The sequence below is a fragment of the Aquarana catesbeiana genome, linkage group LG02, assembly GCF_042186555.1.
Source record: "Aquarana catesbeiana isolate 2022-GZ linkage group LG02, ASM4218655v1, whole genome shotgun sequence".
In the NCBI taxonomy this organism is placed as follows: Eukaryota; Metazoa; Chordata; class Amphibia; order Anura; family Ranidae; genus Aquarana; species Aquarana catesbeiana.
In genome coordinates, this window is record NC_133325.1 from 788,965,296 (window position 1) to 788,977,884 (window position 12,589).

General features: G+C 48.7%; 1 protein-coding gene across 2 annotated transcripts in view; it reads left to right on the forward strand.

Moving 5' to 3' along the window:
• SPICE1 (spindle and centriole associated protein 1) overlaps positions 1-12,589 on the forward strand; it is an 86,146-nt gene that overhangs the window by 37,727 nt on the left and 35,830 nt on the right. The window contains exons 1-5 of one of the 2 annotated variants that reach the window (XM_073617455.1): positions 54-201; positions 3,430-3,507; positions 5,405-5,452; positions 8,850-8,996; positions 10,582-10,684. In XM_073617455.1, the coding sequence (XP_073473556.1) occupies positions 94-201; positions 3,430-3,507; positions 5,405-5,452; positions 8,850-8,996; positions 10,582-10,684 (484 nt within the window). In that variant the 5' untranslated portion in view covers positions 54-93. Of the gene's footprint in view, positions 1-53; positions 202-3,429; positions 3,508-5,404; positions 5,453-8,849; positions 8,997-10,581; positions 10,685-12,589 lie in introns of those variants that run through there. The other variant, XM_073617454.1, reaches the window with a different exon arrangement.

Below are 12,589 nucleotides of genomic sequence, written 5' to 3' on the forward strand. Positions count from 1 at the left end.
TCCCGGAGAGGGGAGGAGATTCTGATGGGGGTCACGTGGGTTAGGAGGCGGGGCTCCCAAGCCAAGCGGACTGACAGTTGCTGGGCCGTTGTTATGGTAACAGGCGGAAGTGACGTCATTCCCGGACCTCCGGCGCGGATTGGAGGCTGGAGCGGCGGTAATGTTCAATCCCCGGACTGTGTGAGCGGAGAGGAGAGGACGGTGAGGGAGCGGGGTGTACCGGGGGGTCCTCCTGAGGTGTATGGGGGGAGGGGGGTGTCACTGGACCATCTCTGTGGTGTGCGTCATCCTTTCAGTGATCCTGGAGGTGTCACTGGTTGGGGGGTCTCTGATTAACATTAGGGCTGTCATTGATGGTGTCTCTGGTTCGGGTTGTGAGTCTCTCACTGGTTGGTGTTGGGGGTGGGGGGGTATTACTGGTTGGTGTTGGGGGGTGGGGGGGTATTACTGGTTGTGGGTGTCCCTGGTTGGCATTGGAAGGGGTCGCTGCTTTGTGTTGGAGGTATCACTGGTTGGCTTTGCTGGTTGCCATTGAGTCTCATTTGTTGTGGGCGTCACTGATTGGATGTGTTACAGGTTGGTGTTTGGAAGGGGTCTCTGGTTGGAAGTATCCATGGTTGGAAGGGGTCACTGGTTGGAGGTGTCACTGGTTGGAAGGGGTCTCTGGTTGGCATTGGAGGTATCACTGGTTGGAAGGGGTTGGTGTTGGAGGTAACACTGGTTGGAAGGGGTCACTGGTTGGAGGTGTCACTGGTTGGAAGGGGTCACTGGTTGGCGTTGTAGGTGTCACTGGTTGGAAGGGGTTGGCATTGGAGGTGTCACTGGTTGGAAGGGGTCTCTGGTTGGCATTGGAGGTGTCTCTGGTTGGAAGGGGTTGGTGTTGGAGGTAACACTGGTTGGAAGGGGTCACTGGTTGGAGGTGTCACTGGTTGGAAGGGGTCTCTGGTTGGCGTTGTAGGTATCACTGGTTGGCAGGGGTTGGCGTTGGAGGTGTCACTGGTTGGAAGGGGTCTCTGGTTGGCGTTGGAGGTGTCACTGGTTGGAAGGGGTCTCTGGTTGGCATTGTAGGTATCACTGGTTGGAAGGGGTTGGCGTTGGAGGTGTCACTGGTTGGAAGGGGTCTCTGGTTGGCATTGGAAGGGGTCGCTGGTTGGCATTGTAGGTATCACTGGTTGGAAGGGGTTGGCGTTGGAGGTGTCAATGGTTGGAAGGGGTCGCTGGTTGGCGTTGGAGGTGTCACTGGTTGGAAGGGGTCTCTGGTTGGCATTGTAGGTATCACTGGTTGGAAGGGGTTGGCGTTGGAGGTGTCACTGGTTGGAAGGGGTCTCTGGTTGGCATTGGAAGGGGTCGCTGGTTGGCATTGTAGGTATCACTGGTTGGAAGGGGTTGGCGTTGGAGGTGTCAATGGTTGGAAGGGGTCGCTGGTTGGTGTTGGAGGTATCACTGGTTTGAAGGGGTTGGTGTTGGAGCTAACACTGGTTGGAAGGGGTCACTGGTTGGAGGTGTCACTGGTTGGAAGGGGTCTCTGGTTGGCGTTGTAGGTATCACTGGTTGGAAGGGGTCTCTGGTTGGCGTCGGAGGTGTCACTGGTTGGAAGGGGTCTCTGGTTGGCATTGGAAGGGGTCTCTGGTTGGCGTCGGAGGTGTCACTGGTTGGAAGGGGTCTCTGGTTGGCATTGGAAGGGGTCTCTGGTTGGCGTCGGAGGTGTCACTGGTTGGAAGGGGTCTCTGGTTGGCGTTGGAAGGGGTCGCTGGTTGGCGTTGGAGGTGTCACTGGTTGGAAGGGGTTGGTGTTGGAGGTAACACTGGTTGGAAGGGGTCACTGGTTGGAGGTGTCACTGGTTGGAAGGGGTCTCTGGTTGGCGTTGTAGGTATCACTGGTTGTAAGGGGTTGGCGTTGGAGGTGTCACTGGTTGGAAGGGGTCTCTGGTTGGCGTTGGAGGTGTCACTGGTTGGAAGGGGTCTCTGGTTGGCATTGTAGGTATCACTGGTTGGAAGGGGTTGGCGTTGGAGGTGTCACTGGTTGGAAGGGGTCTCTGGTTGGCGTTGGAGGTGTCACTGGTTGGAAGGGGTCTCTGGTTGGCATTGTAGGTATCACTGGTTGGAAGGGGTTGGCTTTGGAGGTGTCACTGGTTGGAAGGGGTCGCTGGTTGGTGTTGGAGGTATCACTGGTTTGAAGGGGTCTCTGGTTGGCATTGGAAGTGTCTCTGGTTGGCGTTGGAGGTGTCGCTGGTTGGAAGGGGTTTACTGGTTGGCATTGGAAGTGTCGCTGGTTGGAAGGGGTTTACTGGTTGGCGTTGGAAGGGGTCGCTGGTTGGTGTTGGAGGTATCACTGGTTTGAAGGGGTCTCTGGTTGGCATTGGAAGTGTCGCTGGTTGGAAAGGGTTTACTGGTTGGCGTTGGAGGTGTCACTGGTTGGAAGGGGTCGCTGGTTGGTGTTGGAGGTGTCACTGGTTGGAAGGGGTCGCTGGTTGGAAGGGGTCACTGGTTGGCGTTGGAGGTGTCACTGGTTGGAAGGTGTCGCTGGTTGGAAGGGGTTTCTGATTAGCATTAGGGGTGTCATTGATGGTGTCACTGGTTTGGGTTGTAAGTCTCACTGGTTGGTGTTGGGGGGTATTACTGGTTGAGGATGTCCCTGGTTGGCATTGTGAGATTCACTCGTTGTGGGTGTCACTAGTTGGAAGGGATTGCTGATTAGTGTTGGGGGTTTCACTGGTTGGTGTTGGGGGGTGTTGCTGGTTGCTATTGAGTCTCATTTGTTGATGTCACTGATTGGAGGTGTTTCTGTTAGCGTTGGAGGTGTCACTGGTTGGCGTGGGGAGGGGGTGTCGCTGATTAGTGTTAGTGGTGTTACTGGTTGGCGCTGATTAGTGTTAGGGGTGTTACTGGTTGGCGCTGGGGGGGTGTCGCTGGTTGGTGTTGAGTCTCACTGGTTGGGGGTGTCCCAGGTTGGCGTTGGGGGTGTCCCAGGTTGGCGTTGGGGGTGTCCCTGGTTGGCATTGGGGGTGTCCCTGGTTGGTGTTGCGGGGGTATAGCTGAATGGTTGAAGGATTCTCATGGGGTGGGTGTCAGGAGTGTGTGGAATTCTAGGATGTCATTGATTAGTGTCGGGGTTCTGAGATGTCACTGGCCGGTTTTGGAGATCTGAGGGTGTCAGTGAATGTCGGGGGTTCTGAGTATTTCACTGGCGGGGGACTTGGGGTGTCTCTGGTGAGTGTTGGGGGATTTGGAGTGTATGTCGGGGGTTCTGAGGATGTCAGTGATAGGTGTGGGGGATGGGGGGGGGGTTTGTAGATCTTGGGGTGTCAGTGGGAGTGATGTATTAGGGGTGTCCTGAGCAGGTATGGGGGGGGGGGGCTGGTGAGTGTGGGTGGCGGGGTCAGAAGTCGCTTTGTGCTGGAATAATACAGATCATTTCTCCTCCTGACAGATGTCTGTGCGGTACGGTCGCCCCGGTGTGAAGAAAACCACCAATAGGAAGAGGACACAAGCGCGGCAGGCGTGGGATGTGAGTGTTCTGGGGGTGCGGGGACCCCCCCGGGTTCTGGGGCTGCAGGTTGTACAGAATAGAATTACTGACTTCCAACAAGAGGGATTCATATTTTGTGATATCTGAAGAATGGATATTCACTTCCTTAAAGGATAACTAAACCCGAGCACAGAAATGTAAAATGCTGCAGCTTTACTTTCCTTCGCTATGGTGGCTGCATTCAATTTTTTTTTTTTTCCCCTTCAAGCTAATAACGTTCACAGCAAATGCAGAAAATACCAGTTGATCCTGCCAGAAATGCGGTGTCCTGGTCACTTCCTGTGACCTGTGTTGAACAATATTTCTTCCTGGTTCTCTTATGTAAACTTCCGATTACCCTGCCCCCCCCCATGGCATATAGAGGAAGAGATGCAGAAGAGATAGTCTAATCAGGAGAGCAGCCTTGGTTGCCAGCCATGGCCCCCTCCATAGGAACAGGAAAGGAGTGACGTAGCCGCTCAGGGACCACCGGACGTGTGTTATTTGCAGAATTGCCAGGTGGAAAGATGGCAAGAGAGCTTGAAAAAAAAGAAAATGAATGCAGCCACCACACCAAGGACTAGTAAGCTGCAATATATTAATATATTGCTATATTATATTGTTGGTTTTGGGTTTAGACAGCCACTTTGTACAATGTGTTGGCATTCTATGGGGTTAAATCCAATGAGGTGCGTGCCACCTTATGGACTTATTGCTTTTTATTTACCATTGGCAGTTTTACTGAGCGTCAGGGGTACAGCGATCACTATACCCCCAGCACTCTGACAGGAGAGACTTTATCTTCTCACACACAGAGTCTCTGCCCGCCCCCACCTTCTACTGCCCATTCACAGAAGGCTTTGTAAAATGTACTGGCATTCTGTTGGTTGAATCCAGTGAGGCGCCTGCCACCTAATTGCTCTTATTTACAGTTTTCTTGAGCACCAGAAGTATAGCGATAGCTGACAGGAGAGACTTTGTGTGCTCACCCACAGCGTCTCTGACGTCCCCACTTTTTGCTGTCCATTTACAGAAGGCTTTGTAAAATGTGCTGGCATATTGTTGGTTAAATCTAATGAGGTGCATGCCACCTAATTGCTTTTATTTACAGTTTTACTGAGTGCCGGAAGTATAGCGATAGCTGACCTGACAGGAGAGACTTTGTATTCTCAAAAAAAAGCTTCTTTGCTCTTCCCCCCATTCACAGGAGGCTTTGTATTTTGTAAATGCTTTCACATAATACATAGCGCATTGTGATTGGGGCAGATGGAGGGGGGGGGGGGGGGGTCCAGCTCTGCAGCTGCTGGAACTGAGAAGGTTCAGTGTTGGAGCTCTGGAAATGTAGTGATAGCTGTACTCCCAGCACTCAGGAAAAAAAGGAAAAAGATAAGTCCACAAGGTGGCGTGCACCTCGTTGGATCTAATCCATAGTTATCCAGCATTTTTTACAAAGTGGCTGAATTTTTTTGGGTTTCAGTTTTAATCTTCGCTTTGCCTGGCATTGCTTTAACCATGCAGAGCAGGGCAACAGGTTTTCTTATTGCAGGCTTGCCCGGGCACAAATGCTTGCCCTCCCCCCGGCTGCTCTATTCACCCACCAGGTGGAACAGGAAGGGGGCCTTGTGTCAGGTGCCTGTTGCTAGGGTTGTAACTAAGACAGCAATGTGGACTATGCTGATTGGCCCAGAACTGTCACAAGGGTGAGTCACATGTTCCTCCATACCTGGAAGTACCAGCCTAGGTTAAGACTTTGCTCCAATGGGATCCAAAACTTGTGAAAATGCTGAGACTTCCCCACCGCTCCTGTCTGTGTTATCCCCTCCCCCTCCCATCCGTACACTCAGTATCTGCAGGATATATATGTTATCAATGACCCATCACTCTGCTGTGTTTTCAGAGCTCAGTTCAAGATCTCAATGTACACCGGGCCACCCCAGAGGAGCTGGTGAGTGATTGTAGTAATCTTCATAGAGGTTTATTTTATTTTTGTGTGATTTATGTGAGCTGAGATCCATTATTATTATTATCAAGTTTAAAGCGGAGTTTTGCCCCCCCCCTCCCCCGCCCCCACAGAAAAATTAAAAGTCAGAAACTTCACTTACTGTAGCTGCTGACTTTTAATAACAGAACACTTACCTGTCCAGGGATCCAGCGATGTCGGCACCAAAACCGATGTTTCCAGCAGCTCTCGGGTCCTCCAGCCAGCCATCATTGCTTGTAAGAGAAACCAGCAGTGAAGCCGTGCGGCTTTACAGCCAATACCCTACTGTGCTTTCTGAATGGTCCGGCAGCGGGGGAAGGAGGAGGAGGGGGGCTGAACTTCTGACGTACCACACCGCGCCGATGTCTCCTGGAAGTGGGGACAGGTAACCCCCCCCAAAGCTGCCAAATGTGGCATCAGAGGGGGGGGAGACAGATAACCACTTGCTACTAAAGCCTATTCTGACGCTTCTCTCTTATGTGTAAAATTTTATCTTTTTTTTTTTTGCTAGATTTAGATTTAAATTTACTTAGAACTCCCAAACCTTTTTGAGGGATGTACGTACGTATTAATGTAGGTATGTGGGGCTGGCGATCTATGGCTGCCTGGGAGCGGGGAGGGGGGGGGGCGAGCACCGCCGGCAGGCGGGTTGTATTATGGGAGCTGTTCTCCCAGCGATCGGAGGGGAAGAGAGGAGAGCCGCCGCCCGGATGATCTGACCGCCGGGAACATAACAGCTTTCATTTCAATAGCTGTGTGTTCCCCACCGCGCGCCGTCACATACAGCCCCTCCTCTTTGTCCGGGCACTTTGATAGATCACCTGTCCAATCCTGGGACGGGTGATCTGTCTATCAAAGTTCCCCGGACAAGGGGGAGGGGCTGTATTTGACGGAGCGGCGAGAACATGAAATGAAAGCTGTTATGTTCTCGGCGCTCTGATCATCCGGGCGGCGGCTCTCCTCTCTCGTAGGCTGCATTGTTGGACATATAAAGTTGTTGTTCATATTTATTTTTATAACTTAATTCTGCATAAAACATAGTTTAATTGATATGGGGGTGTTTAGGGGCGGGGCAACTGGTGGCGAGTAACCCTTGAGGCCTGGCTAGTAGCTCAGGACTTGAAATTTTGAGCTGTGTGTGTGTGTATATGTATGTGTATGTGTATATATATATATATATATATATATATATATATATATATATATATATATATATATATATATATAAAGCAGAGGTCCTAGAGAATAAATTGAAGGGTGTTGCAATGTTTTATGTTACACTGTATGTGCGAAGCGGTTTTTCTAACGCTTTTTTTCAAAAAAAATACACAGAAGTGAATTTTAGTGAACAGAATATAATACCCAATGTAAGTGCTGTAGTGCTGTGGGTGGGTGATGTGATGTGGGACAATGCTGTGAAAGGGGGGGTGATGTAAAAGGGCTGTGCTGTGGGGGGTGATGTAAAGGTGGGCGGGGCTGGGGGGTTTGTTGATGTAAAAGTGGGTGGGGCTGGGGGGGTTGTTGATGTAAAGGTGGGCGGGGCTGGGGGGGTTGTTGATGTAAAGGTGGGCGGGGCTTGGGGGGTTGTTGATCTAAAGGTGGGCGGGGCTGGGGGGTTGTTGATCTAAAGGTGGGCGGGGCTGGGGGGGGTTGTTGATGTAAAGGTGGGCGGGGCTGGGGGGGGGTTGTTGATGTAAAGGTGGGCGGGGCTGGGGGGGTGTTGATGTAAAGGTGGGCGGGGCTGGGGGGGGGTTGTTGATGTAAAGGTGGGCGGGGCTGGGGGGGTGTTGATGTAAAGGTGGGCGGGGCTGGGGGGGGTGTTGATGTAAAGGTGGGCGGGGCTGGGGGGGGTGTTGATGTAAAGGTGGGCGGGGCTGGGGGGTGTTGATGTAAAGGTGGGCGGGGCTGGGGGGTGTTGATGTAAAGGTGGGCGGGGCTGGGGGGGTGTTGATGTAAAGGTGGGCGGGGCTGGGGGGGTGTTGATGTAAAGGTGGGCGGGGCTGGGGGGGTTGTTGATGTAAAGGTGGGCGGGGCTGGGGGTTGTTGATGTAAAGGTGGGCGGGGCTGGGGGGGTTGTTGATGTAAAGGTGGGGGGGGTTTGTTGATGTGAAGGGGGAGTGGACACTGATGTAAGAACAGATTGTGATATAAACTGAGGCGTTGTGATGGGAAGGATCTTAGACATCGCACAAACATGCGATTTGGACCTCCTGTTGGAAGGAAATGATCAGACCTCAGTGAATTTTAATTCAATACCCCTGCTCTAGGGGGTGCTGTCATTATTGCAGGCTGTGATTGCTGAGTGTCAGTGTGTTTGATCACTACCTGTGCCCAGATTGGGGGGCTTTGGGTTCTCAGGATAGTTCATGAGCGCGCTGCTCGGTTTTCCAAGGATGTGCGATGGATCGCAACATCTTGTGCAACTTCCGGCCTCCCTCATCCTTGTACCTCAGTCTGTGACATATACTTACCTTAACCACTTCAGACCCCAGAAGGATTTGCCCCCTTAATGACCAGGCCATTTTCTGTGATATGGCACTGCGTCGCTTTAACTGACAATTGCGCGGTCGTGCGACACTGTACCCAAACAAAATTGACGTCCTTTTTTCCCCCACAAATAGAGATTGCTTTTGGTGGTATTTGATCACCTCTGCGGTTTTTATTTTTTGTGCTATAAACAAAAAAAGAGCGACAATTTTGAAAAAAAACACAATATTTTTTACTTTCTGCTATTATAAATCTAAAAAAAAAATAAACTTTCTTCATCAGTTTAGGCCGATACGTATTCTTCTACATATTTTTGGTACAAAAAAAATCGCAATAAGTGTATATTGATTGGTTTGCCAAAGACTTATAGCATCTACAAAATAGGGGATAGATTTATGGCATTTTAATTATTTTACTAGTAATGCCGGCGATCTGCCATTTATTATTTTTAATTTTTTTTACGGGACTGCGACATTGCTGCGGACAGATCGGACACTTTTTGACACTTTTTTGGGACCATTAACATTTTATACAGCGATCGGAGCTAAAAAAAATAGCCACTGAGCGATCGCGGGTGCCCCTATACCTCCTTAAAGCCCCTGACGTACAGCTATGGCTATTTGTGCAGGGGAGCCAACCTGCCATTCTCTGCTCTGTCTCTGTCAGGAGCGATCGCGGGTGCCCAGCGGACATCGTGGCTGCGGGGCACACGGCATGAGCGCGCCCCCTATTCCTCTTAAAGCGCCCGCCGTACATCTACGGGCGATTTGCGCAAGGGAGCCAACCAGCCAAAAATGGTTAAGCCACCCTCTTCAAGATTTTAGCTTTTATGCAAAGTTTGTTTTTGTTTTAATCATTTTTTATCTGTTTCTAGGCCCACAGACACGAGATCCACAAATCTAAAAACCAGCGTCTGGCGCAGTGGGAACTTCAGAAGAGATCCCTAAAGAAGAAGTGGAGGAAACAAAATGGAGGAGCTGCCGACCCGCTGGAGGAGAGGCGACTGGCCCTGATGATGGAGGTATTGGAAGAGTATTTTCACAATATTAATAATATATCACAATACACAACCTCATCTTCTCTACACACTGTGGGGAGAATTTACTAAAACTGGAGAGTGTAAAATCCGGTGCAGCTCCGCACAGAAACCAATCCGCTTCCAGGTTTTTAGCTTAAACCCCTCCCACCGACAGTACGGATATCCACTCACCGGACACTTTATTAGGTACACCTGTTCAATTTCTTGGGAACACAAAATGCTAATCAGCCAATCACATGGTAGCAACTCAATGCATTTAGTCTTCTAGACGTGGTGAAGACGACTTGCTGAAGTTCAAACCGAGCGTCAGAATGGGGAAGAAGGGGGATTGAAGTGACTTTGAATGTGGCATGGTTGTTGGCGCCAGACGGGCCGGTCTGAGTATTTCTGGGATTTTCACACACAACCATCTTTTGGGTTTACAGAGAATGGTGGGAAAAAGAGAAAATATCCAGTGAGCGTCAGTTGTGTGGAGGAAAATGCCTTGTTGATGTCAGAGGTCAGAGGAGAATGAGCAGACTGGTTTGAGTTGATAGAAAGGCAACAGTAACTGAAATAACCCCTCGTTACATCCAAGGTATACATAATACCATCTCTGAACACACAACACATCCAACCTGGTAGCAGATGGGTTACAGCAGCAGAAGACCACACCGGGTGCCACTCCTGTCAGATAAGAACAGGAAACTGAGGCTACAAGTCACACAGGATCACCAAAATTGGACAATAGAAGATTGGAAAAACGTTGCCTGGTCTGATAAGTCTGGATTTCAGCCGCGACATTCAGATGGTGGGGTCAGAATTTGGTGCATGGATCCATCCTGCCTTGTATCACCGGTTCAGGCTGGTGGTGGGGGTGTTATGGTGTGGGGGATGGGATATCACCGGTTCAGGCTGGTGGTGGGGGTGTAATGGTGGGGGGGATATTTTCTTGGCACACTTTGGGCCCCTTAGTACCAATTGAGCATCATTTAATCACCACGACCTACCTGAGTATTGTTGGTGACCATGTCCATCCCTTTATGACTACAGTGTCCCCATCTTCTGATGGCTCCTTCCAGCAGGATAATGCACCATGTCACAAATCTCCAATCATCTCACCACTGGACAATGAGGTCCCTGTACTCCAATGGCCTCCACACTCACCACATCTCATCCAATAGAGAGCCTTTGGGATGTGGTGGAGATTGGCCTCATGGATGTGCAACCGACAAATCTGCAGCAACTGTGTGATGATATCATGTCACTATGGAGCAAAATCTCTGAGGAACGTTTTCAACACCTCATTGTATTTATTCCACCAAGAATGAAGGCCAAAGGGGGTCCAACCCGGTACTAGCAAGGTGTACCTAATAAAGTGTCCGGTGATTGTGTGATGATTAAACTTTAACATTAATGGTAACAGAAATGTCAGGAAATGTATTTCATATGTTGTGCTCTATAATTCTATGTGATGTTTTGCTCATGTGAATTGATAATGATCTGTCAGGATTGCTCAGTGTGGATACATCAGAAGTCGGTGAGGATTTTATTCTGTGTAATATTTTATTTCTTTTCTCTCTATTAGATTATTTCTGATCAGTATCAGATGAAGGATGTTCTGGAGAGATCGGACCGTGCCATGTCTGTGGTGAAGGACCTCTTCGGAGACGCCCCCCGCAGGCACACAGGTGACACTGATATTACTATGGAGACTTTCTGTAATCTTTGAGTTATCCGAACTTTTCAGGTGAAATTTAAAGTTCTAATATTTGTTGTCTGGAGGAAATCGGTGCACATCAGTGAGGTGTTCAAGAGGAACTGCAGTCTGCTCACATCATTTGTAACAAAAACATCTTTGCCATTCTGAAGCTTCCCTCCAACCACTTTGCATATTATTTTATATATACTGTGATTCTGTACTTGCCAAAAATGCTGCAGAAATCTCCCTCCACTGAGTCTGTCTGCAGCCATTTTAATGTTGTATAGGTATCCTGGATGATAAACCACCCTTCAAACAGAAAACCCCTCCACCGCGCCACTGAAACCCTAAATGAACCCCAAAAATTGCTAAAATAAACTTCAAATCAAAGCAAAATTGTAAATGGTGTCGAGCTGCCCCTTTAAAAATAAATATACATGAACCAAATATTTAATCCTAAATGTTGGCCCCTCACCAGGTGACCACAGCCAGACACGTAGGGTAAATATGAGGCGCTCTAAACAACTTAAATACCAAAATATTAATAACACAATAGTGGTGGTACCCTCTACTGATGCTCTTTACACCTTCGTGTAATCTACTAATATTAGCAAACCATAAATCATATATCAAGTGACAGTGAATTTTTATATTTATACCGTATATACTCGAGTATAAGTCATTCCGAGTATAAGTCGAGGCCCTAATTTACCACGAAAAAATGGGAAAAACTTATTGACCCAAGTATAAGACGAGGGTGAGAAATGCACAGCTACTGTAAGTGGAAAAGAGGGTCAACAATGCCCATTTGCAGCCTCACTGTGCCCATTTGCAGCCATAGGTCCCCCGAACTTCAAACTCGGTAGTTAAGGGTTCCTAGATGCCCCCTAGCTGCAGCCAAAATTTGGGGTCTCTGAACCCAAAGGGTCCCAAAATGACATTGCTGCAGATGGACACAGTTGACCGAATTTGGGGCCCCGTATCTTGGGGCCACTTAGTGCTAAGAACCACAAATTTGGTGTGAAAACCCAGTGGAACTAGCACCATAAAATATACAAAGCTGGGGTTTCTAGCACCAAGTGGCCCCGAGATACAGGGCCCCAAAAATCGGTTAAGAAAATGTCAAGCACTTTTCTGCAGCAGAGAATGACATTTTCCGAACCGATTTTGGGGCCCCGTATCTCAGGGCCACTTAGTGCTAGGAACTTTATCTTTGGATATATTGTGGGACCGGTTCACTGGGTTTGTATTCCAAATTTGGGGTTCCTAGCACCAAGTGGCCCTGAGATACGGGGCCCCAAAGTCGGTTCGGAAAATGAAATTTTTTGCTGCAGAAAAGTGCTTGACTCCAGTATAAGTCGAGGGGGGCACTTTCAACACAAAAAAATGTGCTGAAAAACTCGACTTATACTCGAGGTATATACGGTGTGTATATATATATATATATATATATATATATATATATATATATATATATGTGTGTGACACTTAAGTGAAATAAATGTGTACAAACATTTCACTCCATGCTGTGAAATATCACCATCCACATCAAAGTCCATATATTTGAAAAAACAGCCCACAAGGAGCTGTATGTGACAACATATAATTGGTGACGAAATATAAATCAAGTGTCCCACAAAAAATCTTCTCAATTTTTGATGACCACAAACGAGTGTCTCCGTGTGTCTTCCACCTCACCACCGTGTCAGTGAATCACACCCTCCACACATACACTCACCGATTTATATTGCCAGCGTTCTCATGCAAGGCAACAAAACGCTTATTTTACCACACTCCAGGGCAAATAAATCATTCGATGTCCATGGTGATAGTTATTCAATGGATCCACATAAAAGAAAATAAATGTTCCAATAGTGTGAACCAGCAAACAAAA